This window comes from Lynx canadensis, chromosome E2 (genome assembly GCF_007474595.2).
Source record: "Lynx canadensis isolate LIC74 chromosome E2, mLynCan4.pri.v2, whole genome shotgun sequence".
NCBI lineage: Eukaryota > Metazoa > Chordata > Mammalia > Carnivora > Felidae > Lynx > Lynx canadensis.
This window is the reverse complement of record NC_044317.1, coordinates 42170700-42184392: the sequence shown is the minus strand read 5'-3', so window position 1 is coordinate 42184392 and position 13693 is coordinate 42170700. Positions and strand designations below refer to the sequence as shown.

General features: G+C 56.2%; 1 protein-coding gene across 2 annotated transcripts in view; it reads left to right on the top strand.

The window, feature by feature from the left end:
• The window catches only part of PEPD (peptidase D), a 111687-nt gene that overhangs the window by 16722 nt on the left and 81272 nt on the right, over positions 1–13693 (top strand). For both annotated transcript variants that reach the window (XM_030298656.1, XM_030298655.1), the window contains exons 4-6: positions 2069–2132; positions 7950–7997; positions 9589–9650. In XM_030298656.1, coding sequence (XP_030154516.1) covers positions 2069–2132; positions 7950–7997; positions 9589–9650 — 174 coding nt within the window. The remainder of the gene's footprint in view (positions 1–2068; positions 2133–7949; positions 7998–9588; positions 9651–13693) is intronic.

The following is a 13693-nucleotide window of genomic DNA, read 5'->3' as shown; positions in this document are numbered from 1 at the left end:
TGGGCTGGCTGGCCCTGGCTGCTCCTCGGCCCCTGTGGCAAGTGGAGCGGCTTATGGCTGGTAGGCGAGGGGTGGACAGGTGAGCGCACAGCCCTGGGGCCACCCACAGGTCACAGCTACCTCGTGTTTGCCTCGCCATTACGCCTCCTCCTCCCATCTCCCCTGGTTCCGTATCACGAAGACCTTGACCTCAGGCTGAGTGTGTGGAGATGTTCTCAGGTCTCCAATCTAGGTCTGTGCTGAAGCCTGACCACCGAGACTCCCAGGCAGGGCGGGCAGGCAGGCAGGCACACATTCCCTGGGGTAATGGCTGAGATGCCCACCTGTAGGGAGCATCCCCTGAAAGCAGGCCCTTTGCACTTCCCAAATCTGCTGGGAGTTGGCGTTGGGTGCCTGCCACAGCTGCAAGCGATGAAGTGGCTGGGGACCAGAGGTGGACTGGGGACCTGCCGAGGATGAGGGCATCCGTCCTGGAGCTGAGACCGAAGCTGGTGCGGTCGAGGGTGGACGTGGTGATGACACTGATGGCCTCACCACTCCCTTCTGGCACGTGCTTTTGCGCACGGCTGAGAGTGTCACCGCTTAGTAGCCGAGGGTCAGTGAGCTGTCCGCAGTAAGCAGAGAACCGGGGCCTCCCGCATCCAGGTGCCTGTCATCTGTTCCTGCCCCGTAGCTCCTTCAGGTGGTACTGCTGGTGGTGCCAGACTTTGGCCATTTGACGTTTGAGTCCTGACTCAGGCGTGGAAGCTAATGTGACTGGATTGTGCAAATTTAATTAACAGCAAGAGCTTGACACCCAGTGCCCACTTCAGAGAAGCCAAAAGAGAGATAAAGCAAAGAGCGTTCTGGGGCACCGAGCGGCTCGCTGCAGTGAGACCGTCATCTCTTCAGCCCTGCTCGCCGTGTGTGGCTGTGAGCTCCTTGCTGATCCCTGAGGCCCACCCATCTGCCCCCCAGGTCCATGCTCTCTGCTTCCTGGCCATGATCTGTCTGGCGCATGCTTGAGTGGAGCGGGAAGCCGTGCAGGGCTCAGGGAGGGTAGTGGGCTTCTGTTTCCCGGGCAGTGACCCTGGTCACTGATGTCTTAAAGGCACATGGAGCTTGCTCTTGGAGGTGGCCATCTCCAAGTCTGGAAGTATGCTCCCTCCCCTGCCCCCTCTGGGCGTCCCCAGGCACACTGCCCTTGGCACCCTCACCCCCCTGTCATCTGCTCACCCTTGCGAGTCCAGGAAGCACAGTCTGAAAACCATCTGCTGTTTTCTCCCGAGGCCGCTTTCGGATCTAACACTCGATGACTAGAATACCATGTGATCACAGGCAGGCTGGGGGGTATATCCCCTGTGCTGATGTGGTGCCCAGGCGTGGGATGGCGCAGGATGGCGTGTGTGCGTCAATAGACTTGGCTTGTGACATCCTCCCCTCGTGTGGCTAGTGCTCCACTTCATGTGAGTTCTGTCACCAGCAGTGACATCAACTCACCCACCTGCCGGGAGGCGGGGGGATGGGGGTTGCTGGCTGGACCATTGACCGTGACCATGACCATGACTGGGAGCCCTCCGGGAGGTGGCCCAACCTCCTCCTTCCTTTGTCTGTCTTCTCATGGCTGGTTTTTCAGAGATGAGTAAGCTTGAATGTTCTCATCACAATGAGTAATACTGATATTGACTTCTTTAAAATGTTAATTTTAAAACTTTCCTTTAAAGAGGCTCCATGGGGGGCAGCTCCTGGGAGGCAGCTTATTTCATGCCCCAAAGGGTATACTGGCTGGCTGCCTGGTGGGCTCTTGCTGGTGGTGGAGAATGAAGTTTGGTCTGCAGATGCTTGCTGCAGGCGGCCAGGGTCACGGGCTCCAAGGACGAGTGGAGGTCAACTGGGGAGGTCAGGAGAGGCAGACGGTTCAGCATTAAATCTGTGGCCCAGTGCCCCTTGCCATCCGAGTCTGTGCCTGCTCTGTGTCGGGGCGGGAATGGGCCCCGGGGCTTTATGGTCTGGGCTTAAGAGTGGGAAGGCAGCCCGTGCCGAGTGTGGCCAAACCCTGACCCTGGTGTTCTTTGTGCTTCCCTTTGAGGATCCACTCCAAGGAGTACTTCAAGGAGAAGTATGCCGTGGATGACGTCCAGTATGCAGACGAGGTCAGTAGCAGCCGGCTCCTCTCTGTGCAGGTCAGGGCTTCCGTCACCCCTCCGTTCTGGCATCCCCTTCCTCTCGCTGCCATAGCCTGGCTGTGTGTTGTGGGATGCCACCGCCCGGCTGCCAGCCACCTCGACAGTGCCCACGTTTGCAGAGAGCAGATGGGAAGTGTGTACCTCAGACCTCCCTGAAGGGGAGGTGCCTGGGCGGTGCCCTGACTCGGCAGCTGGAGGCCTCTGTACCTGGGTTGTGGCTGCTGAGCTTCCCAGTGGGAGGACAGCTCTGGGAGGTCCGATCCAAGCGCCCCTCGGGCTCAGCCCGGGCCTTCACGTGTGGGGAGGTGCTCCCCCACAGACCATTGCCGGCTGCAGATGCTGCTGTCAGAAAAACCCCAGACTTTGAGAGACCTGTGGGTGGGGTGCAGTTGGAGGCCCCCGGATTTAATCTACTTCCCAACGTGGGTGCCCAGGGGTGTCATGTGGCCTGGGTAGGTGAATGACTGTCCTTCTGGGACTCTGCATCTGTCCCGAATCCAGACAGTCACAAGGGGCTGCCCCTGACTTTCATTGCTGATGGGGCAGGACTGGAGCAGAGGTGAGCGCACAGCCGTGCACCCCCATGGTCTCCTTAGGGGACCAAGGCCTCCAACACTGCAGCCACTGCCAGGTACACAGGGAGGCCCGTATTACAGGCCCCGTGCCCCAAGCACGTCAGTGCCTGCTGCTCCAGGCCTACCGCCAGCCTGGCAGGATTGGCGGGATGGGGCCCTCGCATGCCAATTTCCCCAGACCGAGGTGGCACGTGGACATACATTAAGTGCTGGGGGTCACGTGGAAGCAGCAGAGGAGCCAGCCAGCCAGCTTGAGTAAATGTTCCAGGGGTGTGTGGGCATCAGAGCTTGCTGGGACCCAGGGCTGAACCCCGTAGCCAGGACACGGTCTGGTGCAGAGGGTGACTGTGGCCCTCGGTGCCTGGCCGGGGGGGCCTTGGTGAAGGAGTGCGGCTTGCACCCATACGCCCAGGGCCATGGGCACCTGTTTCTGCAGCACCTTCTGCCTGGTTGGGTTGTGGAGAGAGGGTGGCTTTTGATCTTTCTTTTTGTCCTTGGATTTCAATACTGAGTTACTGGGGGGCAACTCATAGCATCTAAAGAGTCGGTTAATACACTTGTGACCTGTTGTATTGATTTCTTTGGGTATAGGATCTCAAATAGCCTGAACATTTACTCACCTGCTCCTAATGAGGTCATTTGCTGCTTACCTTGCATCTCTAAGTACCAGGGAGCGAGGGACCCGCTCATCCTTCGTTCTGATTTTGTTCCTGACCCTCTCCTTGGCAAGTGCATCCTTCCTGCCTCTATAAACTGCATTTTAACATTATCGTCCTTGGGGACCTTGACCTTTCCAGAAATTTGGAGGGGGCAGCCTGGGACTCACCAAGTCAGAGCATCTCTTCACTGCAGCCTCCCCAGCTGCATTCTGACATTTTTGCTTTTATGGCTGGGAGAAACTCAACTCCGTTTGTACTGTGATCTGGGGGGAGAAGAGTAGAACTGGCCTCCAAATGCAGTGAAACAGAGTCTGGAGTGGCGGGACAGGAGAGCCGGTAGTGATAGTGTAGAATTACAGCCCCAGAGAGCAGCTCACTCTGAGTCTGTATGTACAAAGCAGAATATTAAATGAGGTCTTCAGAGGAGTTCAGAGGACAGGATGTCAGGTCCAGGAGCTTTTTCTGTGTCCCATCATCGCTGCTGTCATCGTTAATCAGTACTCTCATCACTGTTGCCACTGTGGTTCTTACTGGACACGAGGCTCACTGTTAACAGCTGGTCAAATGCTTCACTCTGGGGTGGCACCTGCTGATTCCAGCAACATCCCTTGTGCCCTATCCCATGCAGGCCACAGCCCCTGCCCCATTGCAGAGGAAGCCAAGGCCAAGGTGAAAGGCCCTAACTGTGGGCCCTTAGCCAGGGAAGCAGCAGAGTTAGGGGGCAACCCCAGGACCTTTGGACCCCAGAGACCCTCCACTTCTGCATTTGCCCTGTCAGACAAAGGGGATGACATAGACTCCCAAGTGACTTCGATTTTCTGTGGCTCAAAATGGAGCCTGACAATATAGACTACTGGATTAAGACGCCTGTGCTGGGGGGCCCTTGAGGTGCTTGGGACCTGCTCCATCATAGACGGTGACAGGAAGCCCCTTGGATCAGGAAAGGACTCCTCAGGCCACTTCTATGGTGCCGAGCCCCAACTGGCTTTGGGCAGTCTTGGTTATTTGTGACAAATCACAGATGGGAAGCAGCTCACTTGTCTTTTCTGAAAGAAGGCAGGAAGGCCCGCACCCCAGGCTGTGGCTGGTCACTTGATGCCATGTATAAAATGTAGGCGTCTGATATAGGAAACATGGCTGCCTGGTTCCTTTCATCCCCATAGACGACCTGATGTGAATTATTGGGAAGGTAGAGCAAATGGTGCCTCCCTGAGAACGGGGTGCTCAGGAGAACCTTGGCAGGTGCTTCAAGACATCTCACTCAAGTGCGGTGCAAAGGCTGGCATTCCTCATGGGAGGGCAGCTGCAGGGTGGAGGGCACGTTTCGTGCGCTTGCTCTCCTTTGTGGTGCCGGGCACATGTTGGGAGGTGCCAGGGTCACTGGCTCAGATGCGGGCAGGAAGGGTGAAAGAGATACCATTGTGGCGGCACAGAGACAGATGCTGCCTGCCTCTCGGCCTCGGTGTGGAGAGACATCAGGGAATGGCGGGGTCTGAGGGCAGGGGTGTGGGGGGCCCTGTGGGGATGGCTGCTACATCTGGACTGCTGGTCCAGAGTTGCTGGAAACTTCATTTTGTCAGGAGGAGTGCCTGCAAATCCATGTAGTATGTGATCTTTCCTGATACTTAAATTTTAGAAACAAGTTCATATTTTTAAATGCATTCCCAGCCACCAAGTTGCACCCCTGTTTTTGACTGCCATGGAAGAGAGTTCATTTTTAAACGTTCAGATGCTTGCAGGGTCCCGCTCCCTAGAGCAGTGCAGGCTTTCTTACCAGCACCATTTAAGGACTGTCCTGCCCCTTTCTCTGGATCATCACCCATGAAGAGTAGCCTTCAGGCCTGGTTGGGGCCCTGGGCATGAAGGCGCATGAGATGTCCTCAGGAAGCCTCTGATTGTCCCCAGGGTGGGGAGGGTCCCTGTGCACAAGGCCCTGCTAAATTCTGTGTGTGCCATCTACCTCGACCTGCCAGAGAGGCCCGGCTGCCCGGGAAATCGATGCTGGCCGTGGTACGAAGCAAGTCAGGGGCATTTGATGGCACTGGTTTGTGAGAGCTGATGGGTCCCCCGTGACCACCGCTCCATGGAAATGAGGCCCTGTGCTGTCAGAGCCGTGCCGTCCCGTGTGCTGGAGCTGCATTTTGAGCTGGCGACACACAGGCGCGTCCCGTCTCCTTCATCGCCAGGCCCGGAATCAGGGTCTGCTGATGAGAATGTACTGCTAATGGGTGTCCGTGGGGAAGGGCGGGTGGAGCTGCCAGGTTGGGGGAGGTTTTGCAACTGCAAAGGTAACCAGGGCCCGCTCAAGCAGCCGTGATCGATGAAAGACGCTGCCCTGACAGAAGTAGCAGACGCCCAGCCTGCTCGGTGTCGGGGCTCGACCCGCCTGCGCATCAGGCGGTGCAGAGAGGACTGCTTTCTGCATTATTCCTAACCGGCACGTCCTGAGCCGTTGCCGAGAGAAAAACTGTCAGACCACACATTTGTTATGTGGCTCCCCTCTCCCAAGGACAGTAGCACATACAATCCCCAAGTGCCTGCTTGCTCTCCAGTGCTGCTGCCGTAATTGACGGAATCATTCTGTGCTGATGAATGTAGACCCTTCACATCGACGTGACAACACACCCAGGGGCCTGACATGCACAGCTCTTGTTCTTTTAATGAGTCCCCCCCCCCCCGCCCCCCACTCCTCCAGGAGGGCCTGTGGGAGTGGCGGGGATTCAGCCAAGCCGTTGGTTTGTGCAGCACAGAGGTGGGGGATTCAGTCTTCAGAGCGGTTCCGAGTCAGAGGGGAGGGTCCGGGTGGGGAGGGAGCCTTGTGCACCATGGTGGGAAGACGGTTGGTGCACATGTGGAGAGTAACCTGGCCAGTGGCATCAAAAAGGTCAACGTATATGGCGTTTCACCTAGCAGTCTCACTGGGTCTAATTTTGTTTTTAAGGAAATAAATTTTTGAAGGAATTTATGTTAAGGAAATAAACACGTGTAGAAGAATGTTTCTCAGGCATTACTTATACTGGTTAACCATGAGAAATTACTTAAGTGTCCAGTGGAGGAATGAGTAAGTAAATCGTGTGCCATATCTATTGAGAGAGGGCCATGCAGCCGTATGTTCAGCTCCGAGGCTCGCTCTTTTTGAACTGTGAACCTCAACAAATGAGCGAACCCATAGTCTTTCTCATATGTGAAATCTGGACATTTGTAGCACCAGCTTCACGGGTGGCAAAATGAGATGATGTCTGAAGGACTGGCGCAGGCCGTGATCAGGGGCTCATTGGCTGTTTACCATCCCCGGCCGTAGTGACTGGTGGGAGTCACGTGGCTGAAGAGTACTTAATCTCAGGAAATAAGTGAAGTGTGTAACTCCTTATGATCCAAATGTCATTACAGATCTCTGTTTTTATGTGCAGAGGTAAAAAAAAAAAGTCTCTGGGGATGGGATTGTAGGTGTATTTTATCTTCTTATACTTTTCAGTATATTCCAGGTTTTCTCTGGGAGCCTCTCAGTATTAAAAAATCATGTATAGATATACATATGTCAAAACTTATCAAAATGTGCACTTTAAATATGTGCGTTATAGAGTATGTCAGTGGTAGCTCAGTAAGGCTGTTTAAGACACAAACAAATCTTCCTCACTCTCGCCCTGTGTCGGGGTGTGAAGGAGTTTGGGGGGGGGAGTGGCTCAAATGCAGTAGGAGCTACAGTAGCCAAGATGCAGGGCAGACTGAGGAGTGGGGGCCAGGAGAGGGAGAAAGTGCTCCCACTGGGGTGGTTGGCGTTCTTGGGGTACAGATGTCATGGCTAATGCAGGGTGGTAGGTGCTTTGCTGAAGGAATGGGGCAGAAGAGGAGAGAATGAGCGAGCCTGTTTTGGGGGGCCAGAGGGCCTCGGTTCTCAGTACACACTGATGAGGTGGGGAGGAGGCGCGCCCGGCAGAGGTGAGAGCCCAGGCAAAGGCGTGGAGAGATGGGGTTGCAGGACACGCTCCTTCATGGCGTCGGGGTGCAAAGCAACCAACATGCAGGGGCAAGAGGCCTGCATGGGTCAAGGGGGAGCAGGGATGGAGAGTAGGGATGTAGGATGGGGGACAGAGGGTAGACAGGGTCTAGGAGATGAATAGGGGACAGGGAGGAAAGTGTCTGCCCTGGGGACAGGAGGCTGTTGGGATCAGTGCCTAAGAGCTCTTACGAACAGGTCTTTTGGGCGGGACTGGCAGATGGACAGAGGTGCTGGCCTCGCAGGGTGGGCAGGTCTGGCGGTTTGGAGCCTGGGATGTGTGTGGGGCCTGGAGGCAGGGCAGCATGTGGGAATGTGTGCCATGTTTGGGTTTGAATCCCTGCCAGTTGACAGCCGCGTGGCTTTCAGAAGTCCCTTGGCCTCTGTGAGCTTCGGCGTCCTCAGCGGCAGGATGGGGACAGCAACGTCACTGCTCGTTTTAACACTGTGCTCCGTAAATGTGAGCCGCCATGATTAAGTAATGGTGGTGTATCATCTCCATCGAACGTCTTCACGGTTGCTCAAAAGTGGATTTTTCTTTCTGACCTTTCAGATTGCCAGTGTCCTAACATCACAAGGCCCCTCTGTGCTCCTCACTTTGGTAAGTGGCTGGTATCCAGGGACCGGACACCACGGGGAAGGGTTTCGGGGAGCTGCCTGTCCCAGCAGAGGCATAGGGGAGGATTGAGAACCTAGAGGAATGGTCATCGGTGACACAGAGCGACACCTTCTCATCCGGGGTGGCTGAACGTGTCCAGGGTCACGACCTCGATTCTCCCGTGTCCCTGGGATGTGCTGTGTTCTGGCAGAAGGCCGCTGTGACAAGATACCTACTCTAAGTGTTAAAATAAAACCCAGCCAGAGAATGTATTTGTGTCAGGCTGAGCTCCTGGAGTCCGTGGATGTAGAATATCAATGTGCTTCCACCCTGTGTCTCCTCCATTGTTAATAGGATTTTAAAGATGCACCTGTGGCATCTGCCCACGAGGGTGCTGGGCTTGTGGCATCAGATTTAGAATCGGGTACACTGAATGGCCGAGGGCCTGCCACAGCCTGGGGGTGGGGTGGGGTGCACGGCTGGCCCCTGGTACCACATGGGGTGGGGTGGGGTGGGGAGCATGGTGGGTCCTTAGTACCACGTGGGGCAGGGTGTGTGGTGGGTCCCTGGTGCCACCTGGGGCTGGGTGGGGTGCGCAATGGGCCTGTGGTGCCTTAAATAGGGCTGTGGGGGCACTGGGGCTGCGGAGTGGCTCAGAGAAGAAGACTGCTGCTGTCTTACGCTTTTTTGACCTTGGGGAGTTTCAGATATGGAGAGTGTGCAACCCTTCTTCCCTCCCAAAGTGACCTTTCTCTCCCTTGTTAATCAATCATTCTTCAGAAATGGTTCTTCTTGCTTATTTATTTATTTACTTGAGCCCCTCACATGTTCTCTTTGTTCCGCTCTGCTCTTTTGATGGCCAAGAAGGAAGATTCCGTGAGATGGTTGTGGTCAGAGACGGTCCGGTGTGTTTCCTCTGGGGGCCGTTATTAAACATCGGCCTGCAGTTCCTGAGGGCAGAGGGTGGGTCAGAAGGCCTTGTCTCTGTGGGGATGGCACACTCTTCTCTGAGTCCCTTGGTCTGTCTCCCGTCCTTTCCACCTAGAGTCTCCTTACAGCTAGAGAAAGAAGTGCAGCTTCCTCGTGTCACCTGGGAGGGCCCGTCATGCCTGAGTTGGGTCCTACCTGCATCTCGGGAGGGCTGGATTTGACAGTGCTGTTTGGACCCCGTCAGTGGGGAGCGTGTGTACACGTATGTGTGTGAGGGAGATGAGGCCGGCCCGGGAGAGCAGATCGGTGGTGGAGCCTGGTCCTGTCGCCCCTATCTGTGCCTGCACAGCCTGAGCTGGTTTCGGTGATCTGATAGAGGAGGCTCCTGTGCCCCAGGGACACTGTTTGTGTGGCCCCTTCCTCCTTTTTCAAGCTGCGGCAGAGAAAGGAACTGCCTGCCTTTGTGGGGAGGGGGAGGTTGGCTGGGAGCTACCTGACAGGCAGGAAGGGATGGATATGTTTGCCGGGCAGGGGTGGGGGCTCTAGGTTCTTCCCCAGTCCTAAGGCTGGATGGAGGAGGCAGGCACTCCCACGCAGGCTGTGAGGACCTGCGCCGTGGCCCCGTGTGACGAGTCTACCCTTAACGCTCCCTCTGTCTCTGCAGCGTGGTGTCAACACCGACAGTGGCAGTGTCTGCAGGGAGGCCTCCTTCGAGGGCATCAGCAGGTGAGTCCTGGGGCCCCCGGAATGGTCTCCGTCCTGCCCCCCTCACATCTCACCAGCAGGCCTTGCCCTGTCTACAAACTAGACGTAAAGTACGTGAACAGGAAGAGGCTAAGGAGTTAGTTGGGCATTTTGAGGAAATGTTTAGAAAATAATCTGCCGAAAATCACTTCAACTTCTTCTCTGTTGAGCTCCATAATGCAAGTGCAGACCTGCCTAGGCTTGGGGAGCACACACAGGCGGGGGCCTGCTCTCCCTCTGGACACCTGCTCTGAGCTCTGTGGTCTTTGCTCTTCTCAGCCCCTTCTTATTCTTGGCTGCTAACCTCTCCCAGACTGAGTCCCCTGCTGCCCCAGTCTCAGGGACCCCCTTACCTGCCCTTACTCCCCCATTTAGCTCCAGGAAGAGTCTTCAATCCCTGCTTCCCCTCCTGGACCTCTCCGGGCAGGAAGGCAGATGTGGGGCCCAGAGAGAGCACTTTGCCCTCCTTGTCCCCTTCACGCCAAGACCCCTGGAGAGTGCCGCCTGCTAGCTGTGCTGTGTCCCTGGGCCGGCTCGTGCCTGGCTCTGGGGCGTCTGTGGGGCCCCAGGCTGCAGCAGAGGAGCCCTTGAATGGGGGCACCTGTTCCTACAGGCTGCTGAGTGTGGACAGCTCCCAGCCTTGCTCCTGGGCCTCTATTCCTAGCTCCTCCCCCACTGGAGCCTAACTCTGCACCACTGCCACCGCGTCCTGTCGTCCTTTGGTGGACTGAGGCGGTGACAGAGGAAGTGCCTTATAATTATGTATGAGCCTGAGCCACAGGGAGTTTGTGCGGCTGTGTGATATAGGGGTGATTAGGAAGGATTATGAGCTCATAAATATGTATCACTCCCCCAATGATCAGAGCAATGGGACGGGGGCGGGTATCAGGTTTGCTTCTCATTGCTCAAATCCCTGCGTCCTCCTGGGAATTTCCTCAGAACGGCCACGCCACGCGCTCGCTCTCTGAAATGCTGGCTGTGGAGCTGCCATTTCTCCCCAGGTCCTGGAGGGGGAGGTGTGGGGCCCAGCCCACCGTGGCCTGTCCTGGGCCCAGCCTCCCCCGGTCCCCCAGCACCGTGGACGTGCCGCTGCCCTGCTCACGCATCTTGACCAACACCAACGTCTGTGTTCCCGTGGGCTGGCCCCTCCAGCTTCTCATCGGTCTCTGCCTGGTGGGGAAGGCCCTGAGTGGGAGCAGGGAGCCCTGGTGATCACCTCACTGACTGGTGCTATGACCTAAACAGAGCTTGCCCTCTGAGCCTCAGCTCCCCCACGTGTAGCGTGGTGTTGCCTGGGCTTGCCCTGGGGGTGAAACGGGATCCTGCTCCCCCAGAGCCTGGCACGGAGCTGGCGCTCAGTAAACAGTTGTTCACAAGCACACCCCCATCAAGCCCCCCCAACCCTGTTGCCTCCTGAGCCTTGGTCTCCCCATCTATGTAGTGAGCCAGGTGGACTTCAGGATCACTGATTATAAGGTTCCCAGTACCAGTGAGCTGTGGGTTCTTTGCCGCCTCCAGAGTTTCTGATGCCGAGAACCTCCTTAGCACCCCAGGAACAGGTCTGGCAGGTGCTGTGGCAGGTGTGGTTCCTGGGAGGCAGCTCACGATGTGGCCCCTGAGAGCAGAGCTCTGCTGGCTGTTCCCCAAGTTTTCCCAGAGAAGAGGCATGGGGAGATTCCAGGGACATCACAGTCAGGGGGCAGTGGAAGCCGAGACCTTTTCCCCTCCGCTGCTAGGAGGAGTCCTGCTGCGAACATGACCTCCCTTCAGTAGGCAGACCTCAGCCTCTGTCCCCTTTTGCTCCCTGGGACTCCTTAGCCCCTGCCAAGAGCCCAGAGGAGCCTCTGCTCTGCCAAACCCCCACCCTACCCGGTCAGCATCTGGAAGCTTTTTTGGAGAGCCAGGACTGCCTTAATGTTGCATGTTCTCCCCAGGCCCTCTCTAATCTGTAGTCCAGTCCAGGCAGGGCTGACTCTGGGGTACTGCCAGGCCCCTCACTACCGGGCTGGGAGCCTGCTCCTGCATGCCGGTGCTGAGGGATTGGCTTCTGTACCCGTGTGCCTTGGCTGACGCACTGCTGGTGAGAGGCCTCCCCTGGGCTTCTCTGCCTTGGAGTCCCCTGGCCTGCCCGTGGTACTCCCTCCCTTCCCTCTGGGCCTCTCATCCCACTGGGGCACCCTTTGAGCAGCTCCACCCTCAGGGGTTCTGTTGGGGAGGAACCTCTGGTAGGTGCCCCCACCCCACAGGCCACGGGTATGACCTTGGGCCCCAGTCTCTGCCTCCAGCTGCCCGCCAGTGGCTTCCGTACAGAAAGTCATGTCTATATTCCTGGGCTCTGGGTGCAGCTCAGACCCCTGCCTCCCACCATCCTGGCTGCCAGCGCCTTGACTCTACCTCCTCCTGACTTCTGCCGTTGTCCTTGAGGGCTGCTGCGGCTCAGCCACCACGTTCACCTGCCTGCCTTGTCTCCAGCTGTTTGCTGGGGCTAATAATAGCCTGTTTCCTAAGCAAGGTGAATCTTGCTATTGTCCTACTTTCCATCAGCTTCTATCATCGGTTATAATAAAGCACCTTATTCCCGGAGGTTTTGGTTTTGACCCTTTTGAACTTCTCTGAAACACCTTGCATCTTGGATTTTTGATTGACCTGCTGTGGCAGAAGTTCCGGTTTCGCTTCTTGGTTTATGCTGATGGGCCATCCCAGGCCATCTTTATCCCTTGGCCTGAGGGGAGGAAGGAGCTTGTAGTAGAATAGTGGCCTCAACATGTCCACCCAGTCCAGACCCCCTGGGCACTGGTCCAGGTGGACAGTTGGCCTGCGACCTTCTATCCAAGTCTGGCTCCTCGGGGCTGGCTGCCTCTGGGTCTGTGACCTTGGTGGGGCTGTGGGTTTGGTTCTGGGAGACCTCAGACCTGTCTCAGCCTTCTCAGATCAGGGTCAGGCTGCTTGCTACCCACGTCGGGGAATGTGTCTGGTCTCACAGTGGTGGTGATGGTAGAGAACAGGAGCAGAGGGAACAGGAAGACAAGGGTGAGGTGGGAAGGGTAGACATGCACCGGGGCCTCCTGATGGCCTGGAGCCCCTGGGGTCACCGAGAAGTGTGTCTATTCTCTCTGGGATGACAGGAACAGGTGGGGAGAGTCTGCTGGGCTTTGTGCTGAGTTTGGGCTCTGGCACAGGCCACGGCTCCACGTGTGGCCACACTGGTGCAGGGATAAGTCCCACAGAAGATGTGGAAGGATCAGACACCCCATGGGCTCTGGCTGGAGAGTGGGGTTGGGTACTTCTTGCCAGGTCCTGGGGAGGGCATGGCCAGGACTGTTCTGTGGCTGGGGTGAGCCAGAGCTGAGGTGAAGACGTTGGTTGTGCAGGAGTGGGGGTGCTGTGAGGTCTCCCCGTGGGCTCCCTCCCACAGCTGCCTGGAGAGGTTGGTTCCTGTAGCCTGGGAGCAGAGGCAGGCGTGATAAATCTTTGTTAGCATCTGAGGAGGTAGATTTTAGAGCAGATTTTCCTGAGAGAGAAAGAGAGAGACTGACCATGAAGGAGAAGATGATCTGTGGGGGCCAAGTGGCCCAGGGGGGTGCCTTCTTGGCATGAAATAGTTCCCTTCAAAGTAGGCAGACTGCCCAGGAGCCCTAGGCCAGGGCAGTGAGTTACTGAGGGCTCAGTGTCATGCCATTGTCTGAGAGAGAAATATGGTCGATATTTCACATCAGCTGGTTATTCGGGACAAGCATATCTCTTATCTTCTGGCATTTACTTAAATTGCCTTGCATATTTGAAGACAATTGGTTACAAATGAATTCCATTTAAATAAGCAGTTAAATATGAAATTGCTGAATTTGGGGGTTGCTAATGTAGGAGTATTAATATTCAAAGATGTGAATTTTTAAACCCAGGAAATAGAGGGACTTTATTAAAACCTGATGATCGCAACAAAATGCCGGTCTGTGGCGTGAGGACTTGGCATTGTGGTTACTGTTAACTTGTGTATCAGTGTGAGGCGTGGGCTTCTCATTATGGCC